This window comes from Festucalex cinctus, chromosome 5 (genome assembly GCF_051991245.1).
Source record: "Festucalex cinctus isolate MCC-2025b chromosome 5, RoL_Fcin_1.0, whole genome shotgun sequence".
NCBI lineage: Eukaryota > Metazoa > Chordata > Actinopteri > Syngnathiformes > Syngnathidae > Festucalex > Festucalex cinctus.
In genome coordinates, this window is record NC_135415.1 from 11,470,233 (window position 1) to 11,495,602 (window position 25,370).

Genomic DNA, 25,370 nt, shown 5'->3' on the forward strand with positions numbered 1-25,370 from the left:
CAATGTTTTGTGAAAATACTTTGTCTGGTGTGGTGAATTTAAGTCTTAAAGACTGATAGAAAATATAAAAGAAAAAAAACAAGCATACTGAAGTTAGTAGCGGCTAGCATAAGAGGCTAACATAGTCGTCAAGTATCCCATGTAAATGGTAATGTGTTGTGGCTAACAACAAGAGTCAAATGGAAATAGAAAGTGGGAAGTTTGTGATGTTTGTCGCCCGAATGTAGCAATGAACCACATTTTTATTTATTTATTTATTTTTTACGCTAGCTACATCAAAGGGCTTATACTCGGATTTCCATTACATTAGCCTCTTATGCTAGCCGCTAGCTAATTTCAGTATGCTTGTTTTTTTCATATTTTCTATCTGTCTTTAAGTCTTTGTTTGTCATTGAAGATTCGACTCAACAATTTTTTGTTCACAAAACGTCAGTGGTATGGAAAAACATTGTGACACAGTAAAACAAAAATAACTAATGTAATGTGCACACAAACACAAAACACTCTTGATAACAAGTGTTAAGCTTACATTTGTTCACAAAAAGTTTGTCAATACCGTGTCTTAAATGTCAGGGTGCTAGCTAGCTAGCATGAGAAGCTAACGTGGCAATGTAGAGCTCAAATGCACCACTACAGCAGTTGCATTGATTTTTTTTTTATTATTATTATCACACACAGTGTTGACAAACGCATATACATGAAAAGTTATGAACCACAAGTAACAAGCTAATTAAAGTTCTTTGTTCACAAAAAGCTGGTCGATACTGGCTAATGACTGTTAGCAGCAGATGGGATAAGCTAACGTAGCAGGCTACATTTCCACTTGTTTCTTATGAAACGCACCATACCAGTCGCGGAACATCCTAAAATAAAAGTTCAATTGTTAACAAAAAGTTCATTGATAAAGGTTGGCGGCTAACGTAGCATTCTCTACCTTCACACAGCAAACATCAGACAGACTAAAACACCACACAAAAATGAGTACTTTCACCTCTGTGCCGTTTTGTTAAAAAGTGTCAAGTACCTGGTAGCGACCGCAAGAAGCTAACAAACGTGCAGTCTGCTTACAAGAAATGTTGCTGAATACTGTGTAATAAACGTTGCGCTGAGAATATTGCCACTCAGTAAAAACACAGATACACATCTCACAGCCTACCATTTGTTCACAATTGACAATCAGTGGCTAGCTCGCCAAGCTAACGTAGCGCCACGTTAGTCACACGAGATGGAAAATCAAAGTCATTTGTTTACAAAAGGCTGCTCAATGTCTTTCGAGTGACACTGTCAGCAAACGTTCTCCCTATTTTCTGGCTTAGCAAGCGTCCCATTACTTTTGCCCAAGTGGCGATGATTCATCTGGAGTCTGACAGATCACAAGCAGGCAGCGTGTCACTGTTTGCTCCAAGTAATTACTCTGTCCAACAACACACTTGATGACAGCGCGTACGCAAACACACGCACACACCGCCGGCAACTCAACAAGCCCGCCCGAGGTTTAATAATCTGACTGTAATGAACATTGTCATCGTGATAATAGGCATTTATCCCTGACATATCGCGCACACACATGCACGCACATTGGGAATTTTCTGGCATTTTCCTGCTTTAGCTCTTCTGTATTTAAGATACAACAAAGAAATAGTGTAAAATGTCGTGGGTTTTTTTTTTTTTTTTTTAAAGTTACAGACAAGTCAGAAGTTTATGTTTTCAGTAGGGTGACCAGATGTCCCGATTTGGGCGGGAAAGTCCTTTTTTTTTTTTTTTTTTTCTTCTCTCTCGCCAACCTCACTTTGTCCCACTGTTACACACGTCCCGTATTTTACCACATGTATCTCAATGACACAGTAAGGCTGCACAATATATCGATATTGTGACATTGGCCCATGCAATATGCATATAGCAAAGACATGCAATAAGTTTCATATTTTTTTGCTTTTGTCTGAATTTGACCAGTCAGACGTTAACTAAAATGTGCACCGCCATCCAATAGTTTGACATTGTTGAGAGGTAATTGCAATTAACTAAGAACACATTGTTTACTTATTTTGCCGCATGAAACCAAATAAATTATTTCATTAGATAATAAAAATCTATTTTTTTTAGTTACATGTTAAATATCGCAATAATATTATCGCTATATTCAGCAACTATAACCCCGGGTTTACACCGGATGCGGTTGCGGTGCGGTTGCGGTGCGGTGCGTCTTGACTGCGTGCTCCGGACGCGTCAATTTTTTTATCAATCCACACCGGCTCCGCACAGCTGCGGTCCGGCAGCTCCGTCGCCGCCCACTTCCCAACGTGTCTCGCGGGACCGCGCGTGCGCCATCATGTGGCATTTCACAACGACAAACATACAGAAAGTCTGTGCTCAACAGAGAAGCAGAAAGAGAGGTGGACTTCTTTTGATTTAACCTTTTCTTCTTCTTCTTCTGCTATGAGATTCCATGCAGCGTCCTTTTTTTGGTTGTCCTTATAAAAAGGATGTGCCGTGTCATATATTATTTTGTGGTTTTCCACCTCCAATATAAACCTCTCCTCGTCCATGTTCGCTGGTGTCTAAACCGTGAATGAGCACATGGCCCGGCGACTCCCACGTCACGTTTTGCTGAAAAGCTTGCGAAATAGGAGCTGGCGAGTGTTTTATTCTGAAAGGTAACCGGAAATTTATTGTGAAACTGCGTCGGTCTTCCTGTCCCGCTCGATGTGTTTTGTGCTAGCTTGCCATTTGCCGGAGGCCTACCGCTGCGGCGTCCGGCAAAAATAGAAAATAGGTCTATCCTTGCGGAAGGCCTGCGGCACGCCGCAGCTGAGACGCAGTCGACACGCAACGCACCCGCAAGCGGTGTAAACTGCACCATTCAAATGAATGGAATCTAATTGCTTGCGTCGCTGGAACGCACCGCAACCGCACCGCAACCGCATCCGGTGTAAACCCGGGGTAACACATTGCATATTTTTCCGATATCATGCAGCCCTATTACACAGTTGTCATAGCGATTCATACAATAAACTAATTCAAAAGAAATTTAACTTCCTTAAATTCCTTTTTTTTATTTACTTCCATTTTTTTGGCTGTCAAAGCTAACTAAAGTTTATTATTATTATTATTATTATTATTATTATTATTATTATTATTATTATTATTATTATTATTATTATTATTTTCACGTTTGCGTTCTCATTCACAACCGTATCTAATTGGTAGCTGGAAGGACTTACGGAGCAGGCGGTGACCGCAACTACAACCACTTCCTGTTTTCGTATTTAAGAATCATGGGAAATGTAGTCCTCCTATGCACCGCGGTCATCAGTCACTGGTCAGACAACTCAAGCTTTTTTTCTTTTTTCTTCTTTCCCGTAAATGTTCAAATATGCCTTCTTCATCTTGTGCTTAATTATGCTGAATTTCTTCAAGTAGAGCTCAGTACTGCTGGTCATGTTGTGGCAAAACGTGGTACTACGCTGAAGGCCCGCAATTGTATAAATTCCCGAAATTTTATATAGCCTAAAGACCCATTAAAAAATAAATAAATTGCTTGTCATTACTCAAATCAAATCGCTCTTTTTGAAACCTTTATTTGAACTAATGAATTTATTTTTTAGTTACATGAATTTTATTTTTTAAATTGTTCTGATTATTATTATTAGTATTATTTATTTATTTATTTATTTTTATGGTGGTTGACTGGTTAACACGTCCGCCTCCCAGTACTGAGGACTCGGGTTCGAGTCCAGGCTCCGGCCTTCCTGGGTGGAGTTTGCATGTTCTCCCCGTGCCTGCGTGGGTCTTCTCCGGGTACTCCGGTCTCCTCCCACATTCCAAAGACATGCATGGCAGGTTAATTGGGCGCTCCAAATTGTCCCTAGGTGTGCTTGCCTGGTTGTTCGTTTCTGTGTGCCCTGCAATTGGCTGGCAACCAGTTCAGGGTGTACCCCGCCTACTGCCCAGAGTCAGCTGAGATAGGCTCCAGCACCCCCCGCGACCCTTGTGAGGAATAAGCGGTCAAGAAAATGGATGGATGGATGATTTTATTTTATTTTTTTACCAATTTAAGGTCAGTCAATAGGACATTTCATCCAGCAATAAAATATTTACATTTAAGATCGTGCACATAATATTTAAAAAAAAAAAAAAAAAAAAGCCTATTTAATTGATTTTTTTTTCTAACCTAGATGTGATCCAATCCATAAAAGGAACATAACAAACCTCCATGTTGATTGGCTACTTTCTGCATCAGGGTCACATGATTAGGTACAGCTCTCAGTATGCCACACACTTGTCATAAAATATACTGTTAAGTAACCTTTCTGAAGAGCATTCTTGGAAACAGCTCTTGAGCGGGTGTACCTAATGAAGCGGCCGCCGAGTGTGTGCGTGTGCGTGTGTGTGTGAGTGCGTTTGCGTGCACATGAATCACTTGTTTGACGCCGTAACATTTCCGTGCTCATAAAAAAATTTGCAATTGGCCCTTTAACAAGCTGCACATCAGATTTGCACACGCGTGCACCTCCACTGACTTTACTGCTTATTAATGCCGTGTCATGCCATAAACAACACACGCACACGCAGAGAGAGAGAGAGAGGAGGCCATATGTTCAGATGGCTTCACATCTCTCCGCATGGCCGCACACAAATTAAAGCACTTTTTGATTCCATTCTTATTATTGTCCTTTTTACGAGTGACTCGACTTGTTTGAGTGGCGAATATGAGAGAGGAGGAGCCGAGAGAGCGAGCCCGGAAAATTGACGGTAAATCACGTAAACCAATCGACGGGATAAAAGGCCGTGCAAAATGTCTCACGCTTGTGTGATAAAACAACGTTTAATAAAGCTGCCTTTTTATGTGGATTACTTACTGGGAGACCAAGCAGTTATGTTTTTATGGGTATCAAAAGTCTTGACACCCCTGTTCGAATTCCAGGTTTTTGCAATTTAATTTTTTATTTAACTATTTTTTATTATTTTATATATATATATATATATATATATATATATATATATATATACATTATTATTCTATATTTTATTTCGACCAAGATCAATGTTGTCATGTGACTTGTAAAATTATGAGCAGTTCTAAACAGAGTCAAGGTTAGCAAAAACTTTCAGGTTTTTCTGAAGATTACCAAAAAAAAAAAAAAAAAAAAGAAGGCTGTTTTGTTGAAAAAAAATATGGAAAATATGAACAGTTCAAAATAGAAGTTAGCGTTAGCTCAAAGCTTCTGCTAGAAAGCAAAAAATATTTGCTGTAAAAAAATAATAATAATGGGGGAATTATGAACAGTTTCAAATAGCAGCTGGTGCAAAATTGTCAGTCCTTTGCTAGAAAGCAAAAAAATTACAAAAAAAATCTGACACAGTAATAAATGGAAGGAATTATGAACAGTTCAAAATACAGTGGAAATTTTCGAGTTACGAAACGCCTCAACGGGAAAATATTGCCTCTTGTTACGAAAGAAATTTCTAGATACGAAAGGTAAAAATGCATTACCGAACGCAACATACTTTCGGCTATGGCTATTTCCTACCATAGGTACCTACGAGCGTAAATACTAGATCGGTGTTTGTGCATCGTTCTGGCATCCCATTGGCTAAGAGGAACCTTCTACCATAGGTATGAGCATATACTAGATCGGTGTTTGTGCATGTTTCTGGCATCCCATTGGCTAAGAGGATCCTCTACCATAGGTATCTATGAGCGTATACTAGATCGGTGTCAATACAGTGTTCTCATCATTCATCCCGCGGTCCATGAGGTGTTCCGATAGTTTTTCATAAATGTATGAACTAACGGCCAATGAATTTGTGCAAAAATTCAAACAATTGGTGATTGATGAAGGCACAGTAAGTTTTTAATTGCGACGAGACGGACCTTTTTTTGGGGAAAAAAGATGCCTCGCCATACCGGAAGTTTCCATGAAGTTTCAGAATTTGTTTAAAAGAATCGCCCAGAAAAAGTGTTCACCAGTCGGGCGTTTGCTCACTAAGATGATGTTTGCCTTGGACATTTCCGAAGGATTGTTGTTTTTTTTAAAAAAAAAAAAAAAAAAAAAAAAAAAAGCAAACATCCATGGATAGGTTCTTTACAAAACACCAGGCAAAAAAAAAAAAAAAAGCAAACATCCATGGATAAGTTCTTTACAAAACACCAGGCAAAAAAAAAAAAAAAAAACACCTCGGATGAGGCGAACATGAACCAAAGAGGGCAAAAAACGATGAGGACAGCAGTTAAAAAGGTAAATGACCATCATTTTTATTCTTTGTTTTTTACATTATGCACAACTCTCATTTATTGTGCAATAATCTAATTGTAACATGCCTTTGTTACATGATTTGATGCATTTTTATGCTTTATAAAACATTTATGTCTGAATTCTGGGAGGTTTGGAACGGATTAGGGCATTTACATGGAAAATGCGTCTCTACTTATAAACTTTTCTACTTAAGAACTTTCTTCCAGAACCAATTAATTTCGTAAGTAGAGGTACCACTGTAAAAGTTGCCATTAACACAAAAATGTAGGCTTCTGTTAAAAATAGTGTAATTATTTTATTTTTTATGTGATTACATTTTTTTTCATTGTCCTGTATTTTAAAACATGTAGTTGTTTTATTGGATATTTTCTAATATTTGTAAATTACAGTTTTTTATCCTTGGTTTAACCAACTTAAAATGTTTCGTTCTTGATTTTAAAAAAATATATATTTTGTATAGATTTTCCTAAACTAAGTTTTTTTTTTTTTTAAATTAAGTTTTATTTAAATATTTTAGTGACTTTATTTTATATTGAATTTATTTATTTTTTGGTGTGATTGTACTGCGGCAACCAGTTCAGGGTGTACCCTGCCTACTGCCCGAGCCAGCTGGGATAGGCTCCAGCACCCCAACGACCCTTGTGAGGTTCATCCTCTATGACTCAAGTGCATACACGCAAACACTCATTCATTCATACTTGGAAACACTTGACAAACAAACGTCTGTTGTCATGGTGACCAAGCAACTTGTCTGAGCTGCTGTGGAAGTTCTTTGGGTACAATATCAAACTTATCTTGCAATTTTGTTTTGTTTTGTTCCGCCAACCTCCCCCAAAAAAAATAAAAATAAAAAATAAAAACAAATGGCTGAAATGTTGACATTGTGGACGACAATAGCGAATTCCACTTCCTGCTTATGTGTCCCAATACTTTTACTGAATTTTTCCTGAAGAAACAAAAGAATGATTTCAATTTCCTGTCAGTGGAATTTGCCCTGATAACTTTTGTCCATGTTGTGTTTTAAAAGAAGTTGACTGTGCATGTTTACTGTTCAGTTATCCTCCATTTTGATGATTTCCTGCCAGTGGAATGTGTCCCAATACTTTTGCCTTTATTCTGTTCTCACAAGCAAAGAAAACCTGTTGGGCGATTTACATATTTAAAAAAAAAAAAGCTATCAACCTCAAGCAGTGATTTATGTTGCATTCGAGGATGGTCGGAAGTCGGATATATCCGAGTTGGTTTTTCCCAGTTCCGAGCTGAAAGCGTTCGAGGCGAAAGTAAACAACCAAAATGGCGGATAGTGTTAAATTTTTATTTTTTTTTAATTTTGGTTCTTAGAACTCATTTTGACCTCCAGCAAACTTACCTTCTCACAATTTTACTTTATTTATTGTTTTTATCTTATTTCTTAAGCATTCCATACAATTAAATAGTATTTCCCCCCCCCGACTTTGCAAGTGGAATTTCCGAGTTCAAGGGGGCGTTCCCGTACACACTTCCTGGTTTTAAACTCATTTGACCTCCAGCAAACTTACCTTCTTGCAATTTTGCTTTGTTTATTGTTTTTATCTTATGTCATAAGCATTCAATACAATTAAATAGTATAATTTCATGCACGGAGAGAGCGGCGTACTGTCACGTACGTTGCATTACGTTATGTCAAATATTTATGAATGAATAAAGCTATCTAAAGCTAAAGCTTTTATACTTGACTAAATTGTTTTGCCATTCATGGTGTGTGTTTCCAAAGTAGAAACCATTGTAGAGTGAGGTCACTTATAGTCCGTCGGTGAAATCGGGTTCCTTCTTTTTTCCGACTTGGCAAGTGGAATTTCCGAGTTCAAGGGGGCGTTCCCATACACTCTTCCCGGTTTGAACTCGTAAAAGTCCCATTTCTGACCATCCTCAAATGCAGCATTAGTCCCAATACTTTTAAGCATTCCGCAACAACACAACAACAACAATAACGACTTTACTGGACGCTGTCTGACATCAGAGTCCGCTTGCAGCCTGCAGTCAAGATAGCGACAATGCGAACGTGATCTTATCTACACATTTCATCACATGACAAACACACACGCACACGCGGCGGGTAAACATCTCTCTTCCCACTCGGCCTGCAGGCAGAATCTTTTCCTTGATATCGTCTTTCATCAGCGTGTGCTTTTTTTTTTTATTGTCTTTGTCATGCTTTTAATCCTCTTGATTCCCTCCTGACCGCCTCCTCCTCCTCACCTGTTTCTCACCCTCCACCTGCTTCTTGTCTCGACATTCCAGATATGCAGGAAACATCTCACCAACCTCAATTTTATATACGTCGGGGTCTTTGAATGACTGCGTTATCTTTGAAGTCTACAAAAAAAAATAATAATCTTTTGGGGTCTTAATACTCTAGTGTCTCTGATGAGAAAATTGTTTTGAATGTTGAAAAAAATATCCAGGGTCTTTGAATACTAATATTGTCAATGTTTCAGAAATATATATGCTGGGGGGGTCTTTCATTTCTAAGTTGTTGTTGCTCTCGAAAACGAAATGAAGCAGGACCGTTTTGTGGAAGCAGCGCAGTCAATTTTCTGTTTATTTTTATGGTTATTTATGATGCCTGAATTGGTCTGGCGGGCCTAATAACACTCACAAAGCTGCCATCCGCAAACAATAACGCCATAATCATAAGTGCGTGCGTGCGTGGATAAATGCCCCCTTTTGGAAGCGTCACGATCACGCCATCTCATTGAGATGGCCGTCGTCAGCAGGTCAGGTCAGCCAACATCCAATCGCATTCGAGTGTGTTGGTTGCAATGATCAGCTTTTAGTCTCCAATGTTGAACAAAAACATGTACATCAACCATTAATTGATTAATAAACAACGAATCGATTATCGATAAGTAGTATTTTGATTTGATTAAATGTAAAATTGTCTAAACACTCGGAATTTCGACCGTTGGAACAGTAAATCTGTTCTGATTATCTTTGTGGTTTTTGTTTTTCGAAATAAAACATTTGCAAACATTTGCTTTTACTCTGCAAAAAATATTTTCATTATGCTAACATGTTAGACCAATTTGATCATTAAATCATAATCCATTTTCTTTAATAGCCTATTCATCAACTAATTGAAAAAATAATTAACAGTTTAAAAAAAAAAAAGTTAGCTGCAGCTCTAGTTAGGGCCGCCAAACGTGCCTTGACTTAACGAGCGATCGCTACCAAATTCTGAGCTTTAAATTTGCCAGCTTCAGCTCGAGTGACGTGGGAAAAATATGGAGCAAGAACACACAAAATGTGACAAGATGGGATGTGTGACGCTTGTGTGTTTTGTGTGTCGGATAGGACACGGAGGTGTTGAACACTGCCATCCTGACTGGTCGCCGGGTGTCTGTGCCTGTCAAGCTGGTAACGGTGGGGACGGACGGCCAAGTGAGGGAAGTGGACGACTCGCTTAGCTGCACATCAGCCGACGTCCACGTACTCAAAGTAAGTGTCTTTGATGTTGACCAAAATGCACGCGTTAGCTTCGTCAATGACTTTCCCCCCCAAATTTGTTAGATACACAAAGTTCTTTGACTGAATTGTCTTTGATGTTTACAAAAATGTTTGTTTGACAGACTACTGTTTTACTTTTATGTTTACAAAATGAATATTGGGTTCTTTGATATTCCACATTGTCTTTGATGTACAATAGGAAAACACTACATTTTCGTCAGCATTTACAAAAATGTACGTTAGATTATTGGACAACACAAAATTGTCTTTGATGTTTTAAAAATACGAACAAAGACTGTTTTACTGAATGAACATTGGGTTCTTTGATATTCCATATTGTCTTTGATGATTTCCAAAATACACAATAGGGTCATCAGCCAACACTACATTTTCTTCAGCATTCACAAAAATGTGTTAGATTATTTGATGGCTCTAAATTGTCTTTGATGTTGACAAAACACGTTAGGTTGACAAAGACGGTTTTACAAAATGAATATTGGGTTCTTTGATATTCCATATTGTCTTTGATGATTTCCAAAATACACGATAGGATCATCAAACACTACATTTTCGTCAGCATTTACAAAAATGTACGTTAATTATTGGACGACACAAAATTTTCTTTGATGTTTAAAAAAATACGTTAAGCTGACAAAGACTGTTGTCCTTTTCATGTTTACAAATGAATATTGGGTTCTTTGATATTGCAAATTGTCTCTGATGATTTCCAAAATACGCAATAGGATAATCAAACACTAAATTTTCTTCAGCATTTGCAAAAATGTGTTTGATCGTTTAAGGCTCTAAATTGTCTTTGATGTTGACAAAACACGTTAGGTTGACAAAGACAGTTTTGCTAAATGAATATTGGGTTCTTTGATATTGCCAATTGATGATTTCCAAAAGACACGATGCGATCATCAAACAATACGTTTTCTTCAGCATATACGTTTGATTATTTGATGACTCTCAATCATCTTTGATGTTTACAAAGACATGTATCCCGAGTTTATTGACGGCTCAAGTAAAAAAAAAAAAATCTGTTTTGATATGATGTCACTTTTAATCAGGCTGTAGTTTAATGAGTAACGTTGTTGTTTTCAGCTCATTTGTGTTGCCGGTCGCGCCCCACCATCCGTCCCCCCATTTAACGACAAATCCGCTGAAGAATTAGAGCGTGCACATGCACGGCAAAGTTAAATCTATACGGGCTATAAAGCCGTAATGTTTATGGCGCACAAATGTGGCAAATTCAGCCGGCTGTAAAAACTTTTCAAGCGGCGGTGTGCGACGCTAACGCGCGCACGCGCTAGCCCGTCGCCGCTGCCGGAACGCTAAATGAATCACGCGGAGGAATGCGCCCGCGCGGCCGAAGATGGAAGATTGATTCCTCCGGCGTGGCGTCCGTCGCCTTTTGTCCTCGGGAAGCGCAAATGAAACGCACCCTCGCTGTGACACTTTCAATATGGAAACAATTTCCTTTCCGCCAGCCGACAGGAGCCACGCTGTTTAAGTGTGATCAATAACGCCGACGACGGAGGGTACTCATTTTAATGTGTGTGTGTGCGCGCGTGTCTTTGAGGGTGTGTTTGTTGCCCAAAGAAGGAGTCCTCATTTTCAACACTCACAAAAACATTTCTCTAAATCCAAATTGTACGGCAGCTTATTTGAGGGAACAAAATAGTCTTTTATGTAGACAAACCATACCCTTATACATGCGTGTTTTTTTGTTTTTTTTTGTTTGTTTGTTGTAGATTTTACATGATCAGTAGTTTTTTTTTCCCGATCAACAATCGAGTTTGATGAAAATGATAACCGATCGCCAATTTGATCAAAAGATGGAGCAATATCTATTGTCAAAACTTAAATTACTTGACAGTTCGGGATAGGGAGGGACTGGCCAGGCTCATGAATAGTGAAAACCGTATAATTGACGTCAATTGAAATGCATAAAAAAAAAAATAAAATCTTCAAAAACTGCTGATAAACATTAAATACAACACGAAATGTCTTATTTGATGGAGCCGATCAATGACATCGTTGATCGATTAGGCAAATTAAGACTTTACATCTTATCACCGACTTTGAGTACAATGCAAAATATTGAGTCGATCAGATCGGTTTAAAGTTTCATATTTTTTTAAGACTCCAAAATATTTGATTTGTGCAAAAATATGTACACGGAGTCCTCGAGTTACGTTGGCGTTCCGTTACGCTACGCTAGCGATGTAACCCGAATTTTGACTGAAGTCGAATTTCCCCATTGAAGTCAATATTTATATCAAAATAATTTGCATAATAAAATCGAAAATGCATTAAAATTTTAATGAAAAAAAATAAGATGCTGTACTTACCATCATTGCTTATGGCACTTTTCCACCTGACCGGTTCCACACCGAAGCGGCATTTTTTTTCTCCCCGGATGTTAGTGTCTCCATGGGACGTTTTTGGGGCCGAGCCGTTCCGTTGTAACCTCTGTTTAGAACTTTTTCAGAAGTGGTTCTGCTGCGCCGCTCGTTGGGGGACTAGTGTGGCTTTGACGTCACCTGATTGGCCGATAGCAACGCCGCAAGCAAAGCCGTGGCACACGCCCATTTCCTTGTTTTAAGCGAGAAAAAGAAGAGGCGCCCGCCGGTCTTCACCAAAGTCATAAAAATACAGTAAATAGCCTACAATAAATATAATAACGTTTTACATCAACGCTGTTCCCATTCACTTGAATGAGAGCTCCAGCGGCAGAGCTCTACATTCACAAATAGCTTCGCAAGCCGGTCGTGAATCGCAATATTTCATCCATGGTGGTCCATATTCAATTGTAAATATGATTCAATGTTGGCGCGACTTGCCACTTGTGAAATGTTATCTCAGATCCGCACGCAATGCGGGAGTGCAAGCTTGGCTCGGACGGTTCAAATGTTGCCGCCCCCTTTCCCCCCTTTCCCGGTTGCGCGAGGTGTGTTGTGGTAGCCGGCTGTGCGGGACCGATGAAAAAGCGGCGTTAGAGGCATAAGCGCTAGCACTAGCTAAGTGCTAAATAGCGGACGAGAGGAAAAACTGTGGGCGAAATGGCCGACTCGGGCCAAAATGGCGGACCGGGCGCAACCATTGTAAAGTCGAAACGCCTTAGGTCCAGTGCACCTTAACTCGAGAACTCCCTGTATATTTTTTCCCCCTGAAAACTCTAAATTTAGGTTTTTTTGTTGTTTTTTTTAATATTTTTTGATATTTTTGGACTCGCCAAAAAATATCAATCTGGCTATTACCAGATTGATATTTTGATATTTTTTCATTCAAGGGAGTTCTACACAATATCAATCTGGGACTGCTCCACGGTGATTTGCTCGGGAAAGGCGGGACATCCGGTACAATACTTTGAGCTGATTGGACGACGCGGCATTGTGCACGTTTGTTTTGACCAATCACGGCCATGGATGAAAATGTCGTATTCGTTCTCGCCGAAGGAGGGGGGGGGGGGGGGAGCACGAATATCTTTACCAGCTAAAAAATGCACGAAGCGCCTCTCTCTCATTGTTCAACATTCAACAAGGAAACGGTGAGTTAATTCTGCGAGAACAGAATTAATTGCAGCGTCCATTCGTGCGTGTTGGGTTTGTTTGTTTGTTTGTTTGTTTGTTTGTTTGTTTGTTTGTTTGTTTGTTTGTCCCGCTGTCGGCGCTGGCTTCCTGCTTTCTCACAGTTGCATATCCTGACCTCAAACACAATGTCGCTCTGTGATTGGTCCAAACCACCAGCGGTTCGGAAAGGTGGATATCAGCGGGAGCGGCACAAGATGTATGTTAATAATAATAATAATGATAATTGTAACAAATACAGTGACAATTCAGCTTGCACAGCAAAGTTACAAAAATCTGTGATGTTTGCAAAAAAACAAACAAACAAACATGCATTTCAGGTTTGTTTGCAAGTCCAAATGTATGGTGACACTCAACAACTTCCACATTTGAGCATCCTTGTGCTAATTTCTCGATTACTCGATGACTTCCTCCCACATTGCGACCACTAATTTGATTGGCTGAAGTTCTGTGCGTGTTTTATTTTCGACGAGCTGTTTGTACACGGATGGCCACAAGGGTGATTAAGAATTGATCTGAGCGACATTTAATAAAGCACTCGCCCGCTTTGACACGCGTGATCTTTATACACACACGCGCGCGAGCACACACAGCGTCCTTGGAAAGTGTGCGCGCGCACCTTTGCTGACTAGCACAGTATCCATCTCTTGATATGCATGTTTTCCAAAAAAAAAGTGAAGTGGAAGTTGAAAGGAAGCCTCATCATAATCCCACATGACTTGCACTTTTTGTGTGTTTTTTGCTGAATCTTTGACTTCATTTTGTATCGTGCAAGGTGGCGCTTGTAAGGAAAATTACAAGGGGTCATAAATGACTCAGTCGTTACATGAGAGGTTATTGACAATTTCCAGTTGTCCATCCCGTAAAATAACAACATGCGATAACTCGTTTAAAAATCATTTGCTGGTTTCTCCTCTTCTTTTTTTCTCTTTTCTTGCAATTGTGCACCTGATGACTTTGACCTTTTTCCTCTCCATGTTTACGATAACGTTCTCGTCTTTCTCTGAAGAACAACCTCACCCTGCATCCTCTAGGGGGCGCAAATTCCCTTTACAAGCACCAATGATTGACATATCGCTGCTAGTGGAAGCTGACTGAATGTTGGACATATGTAGGAATAAATGAAAAGTGGTGAGATGATTTATTTGTCTGTCTCGTCATCATCTTATCTGTATATATTGATAGTTGGATATCTTTTGAACCTTTAGGCATAATGTTCATTTCAATACTACATGATTTCTTATGCAATATAATTGCTGAATTGCACCCAATTGATATGAGCAATACACGCATGCATGCAATTGTGTACATGCATTTAATCAATCTTTGCAAATGACATTCATATCATAAAATGTGTTGTCAAAATATGATGGGAATTTGTATTTATTTTATATTACGCAGATAAATTAGCTGATTAATCGTGATTAATCAAAATTAAAAAGTGTGATTAATCAGATTAAAAATATTTAATCGTTTGACAGCACTAATATATGTGTATATATATATATATATATATATATATATATATATATATATGGGTGTTAAAAAAATCGATTCGGCGATATATCGCGATACTACATCGCGCGATTCTCGAATCGATTCAATAAAAAAAATCGTTGTTTTTTTTTTTTTTTTTTTTAAGAGCTCAGAATTGTTCATTCGGTAGTCTTACCGATTCAACGTCTTATCATCATTGCCTTTTTTTTTTTTTTTTTTTTTTTTTTTTTTGTGTGTGTGTGAATCGATTTTTAAACTTCCATTTTTAATGGAAAAATATTCAACAAAACGTCTGACTTCGGGTTAGGATTCACACCTTGAGCATGGAAGAATGTTATATGAACGGAACATTAAGCCTTAATATTTTATTTCAATGCTGTTCAAACATGAAACAGATTACAACCTCTATAAGACTGAAATTTCAGATAAATAAATAATACATTTTCATATAAATCTTACACTCTACAAGCTTACTGATTAGTATTTTCTAAATTTGAATGAAAAAAAAACGCAACAATCGACTTATAAATTCGTATCGGGATTAATCGGTATCGAATCGAATCGTGACCTGTGAATCGTGATACGAATCGAATCGTCAGGTACTAGGCAATTCACACCCCTAATATATATATATATATATATATATATATATATATATATATATATATATATATATATATATATATACATGAATGATTTCTATTGTGCAAGGTGAGCACAGCCTTAGGCCCGCCTAAAAGTTCCCGTGTGACTTTTGCAGCCTGCCCGTCCCCCCCCTATTGAACAATTTGACTTTGTTTTGACTGCCACCGGCTCGCAGCGGCGCCAATGAACTCGTAACTCCTCACTGAGCACGCGGGCACGCTGACAGCATTTTTTAAAACGCACATCAAACGTCGCTTTTAAGCCCGCCGAGCGGACGGACGCAATGTCAGGCTGGTTCGCCGACTGTCACCGTGACCCAAAAGTTTCACTCCCCGTGGTCCCGCACTCCAGCGTACACACACGCATACGCACCGTGCTCACGGATGAATGGAAATGCGCTACAGTCGAGGTATGCACAACACTAGGTATAATAAACGTTATACAGGTACATTAGAGATGTGAAAATAAATGTCTTGAAACACCCCAGAGAAGTGCTGTTAACAAACCTGTCAATTTTTGAATGATTAGCAAAATGATCAAGTATGATGAGGCTCCGAAAATGGCGAAAAATGAAGCCGTTCTCTCCGTTCTTAAAGATGGCCGCCAAATGCGTTGAAACCACGGCCACATCTTGCATCTTTCTTAACGTCTACATGTAAGTACACATTTGGACCTAAACTAAGGGAGCTAGATCTGCTTAAATGCTCCAGTAACTGGAACATGTCCTACTGGCTTCAAACATTGCAACAACGAGACACTCTAAAGCAGTCACGCAAGTGCAAAGCTTCACCTTATACGCTGGCCTGGCAAGTCATTAAAAATGTCCGTCTTTGCTTTCTCATCTTTTTTTTTTTTTTTTGCATGACCACTCAGACAATGAGGCACAAAATAGCCCAGCCTCTCTATCCTGTGATGTGCATGCACTCGTGGCATACAATCAGACGCTCTAAAGCAGGGCTGGGCAAACTCGGTCCTCAAGGGCTGGAGTCCCGCAGGTATTGGATGTTTCCCTTCTCCAACACAGCTGATATATGATCAGCTCATCAGCAATCTCTGCATAAGCCTGATAACAATCCTGTTGATTGGAATCAGCTTGTGTTGGAAGAGGGAAACCTCCAAAACCTGCAGGACTTCGGCCCTCGACGCCAGCCCCGGCTCTCAAGTGACCATGTAAATGTGAAGCCAACATGTTGGCTCACATCGATTCCCCACACCCCACTTCACTCTTCTACCCTCTCTTCATGACATGCATACACTCACAGCTGACAACGAGGCGCTCTAAAGCAGCAATGCCAGTACAAAGCCACTGTTCACACACTGGCTGTAAAGTCAAATATATATATATATATATATATATATATATATATATATATATATATATATATATATATATATATATATATATATATATATATATATATAATTTTTTTGAAATACGAGCACTCAGAGCCAGCAATGAGGCACCATGAAATGAAATGATCATGCCGTCCTGCCCTGGTCCTCCCAAATCGGACTTAATCCCCCCCCCCCCAACTTGCTATTCCAGTCTCTCTGTGGCACGCATACACGCACAGTGGACAAGTCCACATAGTCTCACTTCAGTCAAAAAAAAAAAAAATCCCCCTTCTTACTCTTCTGTCTTTATCCACATGACATGCGCACACTCGTATCTGACAACGAGGCACTCTAATGTAGGCACACCAGGAGATGTATAAAGGGAAGATGCAATATTGGGCTATTAGCTTGCTCGCTAACTGCATTCTTAATATAGTGGGGGCGGGGCTAATCATGCCTGTGGGCATCGTTTTAGCCACGCCCCCAAAAATACGGAAAGCACCTCAGCGCTACACAAGTGAGCACCACGTAGTTCTCAGCCTGCACATTTTCAGAAATTACTTTCAAACGTAAACAAGTATCAAACTTGCCTGTTGAAATATAAACGTAAACGTTTGCGCCGATCATCCGTGAACATGTGCATGCGAGTACGACACATCACAGGTGTTCGAGGGCCGTAAACGTGTGTTAATGTGACGGAGGTTCTGGCCGCGGAGTGTGACCCGTGTCACGCCTCCATAAAACATGGCCGCCTGGGTCGATAACTAATTAGCCACTAATTAGCAAGCTCACATACGCAGCCAGCAGTAGTTGCGCACATTTTCTTCCATCGAGCTACTTTTGTCTGTTTCATTTACTGATCTAAATTATATGACTGGATAGCCGATAGGCCAGGACTTTTGAGGCCGCCATATTGCTCCTCCCAAGAAACGTTTCTCGGCATACGATCCGATACATTTACAGTATCGAAATTGGTGAATATTTGAGACGGCACAGAATGATTTACATTTGTTAAACATAAACAAGAGGACTTCAGACATTTTACAAATTGCCTCAAGTACATGTATGAATTATATGCTTAACTCTTTGACCGCCAAAAACGTTTAATGACGTATTCTAAAATCGTAATGAATGCCGCTAAAAACGTTAATTTGGTTTGTTTTTTTCTTTTCTCTCAATGGGCAGCGCAACGTCTTGTGCAGTGCTGCTTTGTCACTAAACAAAAAATATTAGTGTCAAAGTCATTGTGCAAAAAAAATTTATCTTTTCACAAAAAGCTTGTTTTTCTCTTAATATTTTTGTGTTTTCGCTTATGTCACTCAAATTACCTAATTTCAAATGGTGATTACTAAAGAACGGAATAAGGTAGAAACATGTTTTTTTTTTCCTCATGAAAGAATGGAATCCAATCTTTCATATAGTATCCACCATATTTATGTTGTCATACTACACAATATTCTATTTGCTTTGAAAGATGAGTGACAATGCTCCAAATCGGCTGGCACAGTTGGGGGTTTTGGGATAACGTTTGGCAGTCAAAGAGTTAATGATGTTTAGTACAAGAATATTTTGTATATATATTTTTTATTGTTAAAGAATTATAACTGTAATTCAACAAAAGGTGGCTCTGCCAAATCTAATTTTGGGGTCTCGGGAACTGAACGAGAAAAGAAAAAGGGGGTCTTCAAAGCAGCACATATCGTTCACTTATTATTTTTTTTTACTTTTTAAAAAATAATGACCACCCCGACACAATCCCTCCCACCCTGCCTACGAGCTGTATATGACTGATCTGTACGTATACCGTAAGGTTTATACAGTAGTCTGCTCGCGAGGTGGGAGTAGCAAGATGGCCGCCCTGTGACTTCAATGGCTTGCACTGGCTATACAGGTCAGTGGTTTCATTAATTAGTACAGGACTATGAAATAGTCTTTTAAATGTGGTTTTTATTTTAATTTCTGCAATATTTTATTTAGCCTACTTGAGATTTGTAATAATTTATTTTAATTTTAGTAATTGTATTTTTAATACTTTCTTGCCGTTTTATGTGAACTGCCGTACTTAAAATTTATATTTTTAATTCTACTCCAAAATTTTACCTCGTGCACCATGTTATTGTATTTGAATCATTTTCACAATTTTACCCGTATAAAATTCCTTTATAAGGAACTTGAGTTTGTTTCATTTTTTTTTTTTTTTTTTTTTTACATTGCATGTCCTGCATGCCGTTTTGATTTTCACTTGATTTTCTTACATTTTGCATCACCAGTGGACTCGATTTGCTGGTCAAGTTGATTAGCGACCCGTCGAACTCGTTACCATTTACATACCATATTTGGAGTGAATCTGAATCCGAAGTGGGAGCAAGCAGCAAGTCGTTGCGCACGCAACTTTCCCCCCAACTATAAAGTCGGCTTTAAGTCCCAAATATTATTCCGTATTCTTTGATCTCTTTGTCTCATTTAAATAATGCCGCGTGACAAATCAACACGCACATGCGCGCACGTGTAATGTTGAAACTTAAAACACACTGTGAGGCCACGCAAGCAGACATATTGGGGCCAGTGTTGACTTATATCCCTATGCTAATAAGGCTGCTAATTCACACACACACGCACCTTTTTTTTTTAAGCCCACTCGACGGGCTGGCTGACAAAAGAGGCAAAAAGAGAGGAAGTGTTTGAAGCTAATACCAAGAAGTAGATTGTATTTTTTTTGCCGACTTCAACACAAAAGAAGAAGTAGGAGAGTTGAAGGCGATTTTTTTTATTTTTTATTTTTTTTATTTCCCAGCATGCAACAGTGCATGCAGCACAATCCCCAAGCAAGTCCACCAAGCAAACTTTGGATGAGAGTTGATGCTCCAGGCCGAAACTTTCAGATGTGGTTAGTGTCAGAAGTGGGATTTGAAGCACACACACACACAAACATTTATACAAATACATAAAAAAAAAAAAAGCCTTATGTGAAGTTTTTAATTTTTAGAAAAAGGATTTTCTTTCCAGTTTAAAATAAAAGTAGAATTGATTTAATGTAAAAAAAAAAAAAAAAAAAAAAAGTATAAATGAAGAGAAATGTTAATTATTATTATTATTATTATTATTTATTTTTATTTTTTTTAAAAAAGCTTTCTCGCATTTAAGCATTGCCATTGTCATCTGCTGTCAGAAATGGGATTCAAGCCCCATATATATATATATATATATATATATATATTTTACAAATAAAATTGACCTTAAAATAGAAAGTGGACTTCTTATTAATGATATAAGTGATCATCTCCCGGTCTTTGCAATTTTTCATGATTTTTAAAAAAAAAAATGAAGCCGACTACTTACACATTCGAATCAAGAGTAAGAACACCGCGCTCCATGGCTGCCTTTAAGTTGGATTTAGAGAAACATAACTGGTCTGAGGTTTATTCAAATAACGATCCCAATACCGCATATAGTGAATTGCAGTCAACCATTATTTCTTTATACAACAAACACTGTCCATTAATTAGAATTACAAGGAAGTATAAAGGTCCAAATAAGGCATGGATGACCAAGGGGATACAGAATGCATGTAAAAAGAAAAATACTTTATACAAAAGATTTATTAAATTGAGAACTACAGAAGCTGAAATAAAGTATAAGACCTATAAAAATAAACTATTAAACATTATACAAACAAGTAAGAAAGAATATTACCATGTATTATTAGAGCAGAATAAAAGTAATACACAAGAAATTATTTATTTATTTATTTATTGTTGAAAAAAGCTATACTCAGTTATTGTAAAACATTTCTTTTGCTAATGAAAAAACTCACATTTTCATTGCTGGTGCCCCAAAGTGAAACATTTTTGGTGACAGAAGTGGGATTGACACGTCACACCCTTTTTTTTTGTAAACACAAACCATGGAAGCAATCCATTGTGTCTGGAGGGGGGCAAGGAATATTTATAATTTTATATAAATAACATATTACAAATGTTGTTGTCAGAAGTGGGAATCATAATTTAGGTCTGGTTTTCCCATTGATTCAAAAAAAATATTGCTGTCTGTGGTTGTGTGTATTTTTTTTTTTTTTTAAGGAAAGAATTTGGTGTCAGCAGAGGGATTAAAACCTCACACACAGTTTGAATTTGAAGTTTCGGCAATTTTGTGGTGGTTCCCTCAAGGGTAAAGAATATTTGGTGTCAGAAGTAGGATTCAAATTTCACACCAAGGGTGTTTTTTTTTTGTTTTTTTTGTTTTTTTAAACACTTATAATGTGGGAAAGAAAAACGGTGACAAGAGTCTATTTTAAGCAATTTTGTCATGGCTGCCTCAAGGATAAAGAATATTTGGTATCAGAAGTAGGATTCGAATTTCACACCAAGGTTTTTTTTTCTTCCTAGTTTTAATGTGAAAAAAAAAAAACAGTGAGAAGAGTTTATTTGAAGCAATTTTGTGTTGGCTGCCTCAAGGATAAAAAATATTTTGGTGTCAGAAGTAGGATTCGAATTTCACACCAAGGTTTTTTTTTACTTCCTGTTTTTAATGTGAAAAAAAAAAAACAGTGAGAAGAGTCTATTTTAAGCAATTTTGTGGTGGTTGCCTTAAGGACAAAGAATATTTGGTGTCAGAAGTAGGATTGATCGATTCTTCTCTTTGAATACGACACGACGGCTCGGAGGCGAATGGCCCCGGCGTGGCCCCCTTCGCAAATGACGGACAGGTGGGAGGCGTAATCCCATTAGCGGGCCTGTTAGCCGGCCCCCCTCGGGGGACCGCCCCCGCCGAGTGAGGGAGCCCCCTGATTGGATAAGAGCCTCCCCGATGGATGTCTGATGGATGGGCTTTTTCCCGCCAGCGCCAGCCAAAATGCATGAGCGCAAATGCAGACGGATGTGCTGCCTCGCGGGGCCTCAAAGAAGCGGGAAGGAGTTTCTTTTTTTATTTTTTTTTTATTACTATTTTTTGTTTGAATAAAACGCACAGGCTGCCCACGTTGAGGTGAAATCGGCTTTTGCCGACTTTTTGGAAACATTCAACGGGGGAAAGTCAATCAATGCTTCACTCAAATTGCGCGCTAGCAACAACGCACGTACGGCAGCGTTGCCATTCGTGTTAATTTTGTCTGCCATTTTTAAATTTAGTCTCACTTTTAGTTCATGAACTAAAATGTCCATAAAATTTATTCCAGTTTTTATGAAGCAAAGTACATTTTCGTCTCGTCTTCATTAGTGAAATGTATTCACATTTTAACCAGGTTACAAAAATGTGGTACCGTTACCGTATCGTTACGTATGTTAAAGGGATACGTAACTCATTGAACAATTTTCAGCAGTGAAAAGTTCTGATTTTTGTCCAGAATTAATTTGATAACATCGTTATTTTTCATGTACAATAAGTACCTTTAAAAAGTAATGTTTCTACTTGCTGTCGACTGATGATGACATCACCTGTGCTGAGGAAGTAGCTAATGACCAATCATGGCTCAGTTTACTGACCAAACCCAGAAAACAGGTGAGCCATGATTGGTCATTACCTACTTCCTACGGGTGATGTCATCATCAGTCGACAGCAAGGAGAAAAATTACTTTTTAAAGGTATTAATTGCACATGAAAAATAATGAAGTCACCACATGAATTATCGACAAAATATGAACTTTTTACTGCTGAAAATGACTCAATGAGTCAAGTATTCCTTTAAACATGAAACATTGTTACAATATGAAAATGATCACGTAATTGTAAAATGTGTTATGACAGAAAAATGGAAACGGGAACATGTCAATGTTAAAATGTGAAGCAGCATCATGCTATCACGTGAAATTTATAACCTTTTAACAAGCATTTTTTTTTCCATTTAAAAAAAACTTGAACTTTATCATGTTAAAAGTTGTATTACCTTTGAATGTCAAAATATGATAATTTATAATAATAATAATAATAATAAAATAGAGAGAAACTCAAAATGCACATTTTTAATCAGAATTTCAAAAAAAATATTTAAAAGTGGTTGTATTTGACAGTTGTTTTCCCATTTACTTCATTTTTTTTATTTCAAAACAATATTTCAAATTGCTTGTATTTGACAGTTGTTTTCCCATTTACTTTCTTTTTCAATAAGTTTGATTCAATAAATATTTTTTTAAATAAATGAAATGCTTGGAAATTAATTCCGTTTTGTTTTATTTGAAACTTGTATTCCTATATACTATATTTAAAATATATATATAATAGACTTCTCTTCTTTGCCATTGTATTTTGATTAATTATTGCTCTTATTAAAATCAAACTAACGTTTTTATTTGAAGAAAAGCTGTTTTATGATTTTTATTTTATATATTATATATATTTATATATTTATATTTTTTATGCCATATCTTCCAGGTGACTGGTCATCAGTGTATATTATAACATATTATGATGTGGTAGGTGTGTACCTAATGAAGTGGTCCACCCATATATAGCAATAGCCTGTATTACGTATGATAATTAGCTGTCTAATTAGCATGTATCACTAATTATATTGTGTGCCACAAGACGCGTGATTGGACGTTTCTATTTCAACTCAATAACAGTACATTTGCACTTCTATAAAAAATAGTCGTAATAATAATGATGATGCCAACGAAGCAAAGCAATTGTTGCTGTTTTTTTGGAGTAGTGGCAAAAGTTTGGGTGAAAGTTTCCCGCGATTGCTTTTGTGACGCTGCTGGATGAAGTTTGACACTCGTGTTGTTTTTCTTCTTTTTTCTGTTTTCCTCCACCGCACACTTGTTGAAGTGCTGAGGCCGTCGCTTTTTTCGCCTCCCCAATTCCTCGCGTTTCGCTTTTTTGTCGTCGCGGTCGGTGTGGCAAAAAGCGACCCAGATTAAATCCATTCTTCAGTGTCCTCAAAGCTCACACTCAGCAACGCACACACAAAGTGAACAAGTGTATCGGAGTGCGCGCGCGTCTATTATTGGACGGATGTTTTATAAGTTTATTGCTTTTTCACTTTGTTAACGCTGACTCAGCAAAAAAAAGTCACTAACCTGCTTAGTGCAAAAGTACTGATACAAGTTCAGACAAGTAATTGTCTATGTATGTTAGCAATTATATTTGTATATGTTTATCATCAACCTGTTCACAATATAAGTACAGTAGTACAAGTATACACAGTATATATTAGGGCTGATACGATTGAATCTTTTTAAAATCAATTATCCTATTGATTATTCCGTTATCCATTATTTTACAATTCCGATTATCAAATAATCGCCCCATAATAATAATAATAATAATAATAATAATAATAATAATAATAATTAATATAGTAATAATTATTACTATATTATTATTATTATTATTATTATTATTATTATTATTATTATTATTATTATTATTATTATATTTTTTTATTTAATAACCATACTAATAATTATTTATTTTTTGTATTTATTTATTTTGTTACCAAGGTTGAACATCGTTGAAGTGAGGTGGATATAGCTATAATAAATATGATAATAATGATAATAATAATAATATATTATTATTATTATTATTATTATTATGTATTTATTTATTTATGTTCCCAAAGTTGAACATCAGTTGAGTGGATATAGCTACTAATGTATTATCTTCTCAACACCACCAAAATTGGCCTATGGTTAGGAATCACAATTAGTATTAGCTCGCAAGCGATTACCATTTGTATACAAACACGAGCCACCATTTCACCGTATCATATCTACAGTACACGTGTGTCTTAAAATTAGAGGTGTAAAAATTAGTGCCTTCATTTAAAGTTCCTTTAACGCCACTAATTATTATTATTATTATTTTTAATGCGCAATTAGTGACCACCTTTTTTCGGGGAAATCCCATTTGCAACACAGCAGACACGTCCACGTCAAAATTTAGCTGTAATAAATGTAATAATAATGCACACATTTGTGGAGACTGGGGTGAAGTTGTAATTTACAACTTTAAAAATGTGCAGAATTTTACAAGTTAGTTTGTGTTAAAGGTTAGGTAACTTATTATGAAAAGAAAAATGCCCTGAGCTGTCACCAATGTCTTACAAATGCAATTTTGCCATCTCGTGGCAGAAAAATGACTTCACCACACGTCAATATCACACTCGACTTTTACAGAACAGTACATCTTTTTCATTTCAATTTTATGAATTATTATGAAATTACAATGACCAAAAGATGTAGCCATTATTTCTATTAGTTTAACATTTTTTTTCATGAAAACTTTTATGCTGAGTATGAAAAGTTCGAAAGAAATATTTTATCATACATTATATACATTTAGAACAGATATAAAATTTGCGATTAATCGTGAGTTAACTATTAAAGTCTTGCAATTAATTACAATAAAATGAGAAGAAAATGCGCTGAATTGTCATTATCTTAAAAATGAAATTATGCCATCTAGTGGCAGAAAAATGACTTCAACACAAATCAATATCACACTTGTCTTTTACAGTACAGTACATCTTTTTCATTTAAACTCAATTTTATGTAATATTATGAAATTACAATGACTAAACGTTGTAGCCATATTTCTATTAGTTTCATATTTTTTTTAT

At 37.3% G+C, this 25,370-nt stretch overlaps 1 protein-coding gene across 2 annotated transcripts in view; it reads left to right on the forward strand.

Moving 5' to 3' along the window:
* The window catches only part of LOC144019389 (transmembrane protein 132C), a 188,292-nt gene that overhangs the window by 147,977 nt on the left and 14,945 nt on the right, over nt 1–25,370 (forward strand). For both annotated transcript variants that reach the window (XM_077522413.1, XM_077522414.1), the window contains one exon: nt 9,591–9,734. In XM_077522413.1, coding sequence (XP_077378539.1) covers nt 9,591–9,734 — 144 coding nt within the window. The remainder of the gene's footprint in view (nt 1–9,590; nt 9,735–25,370) is intronic.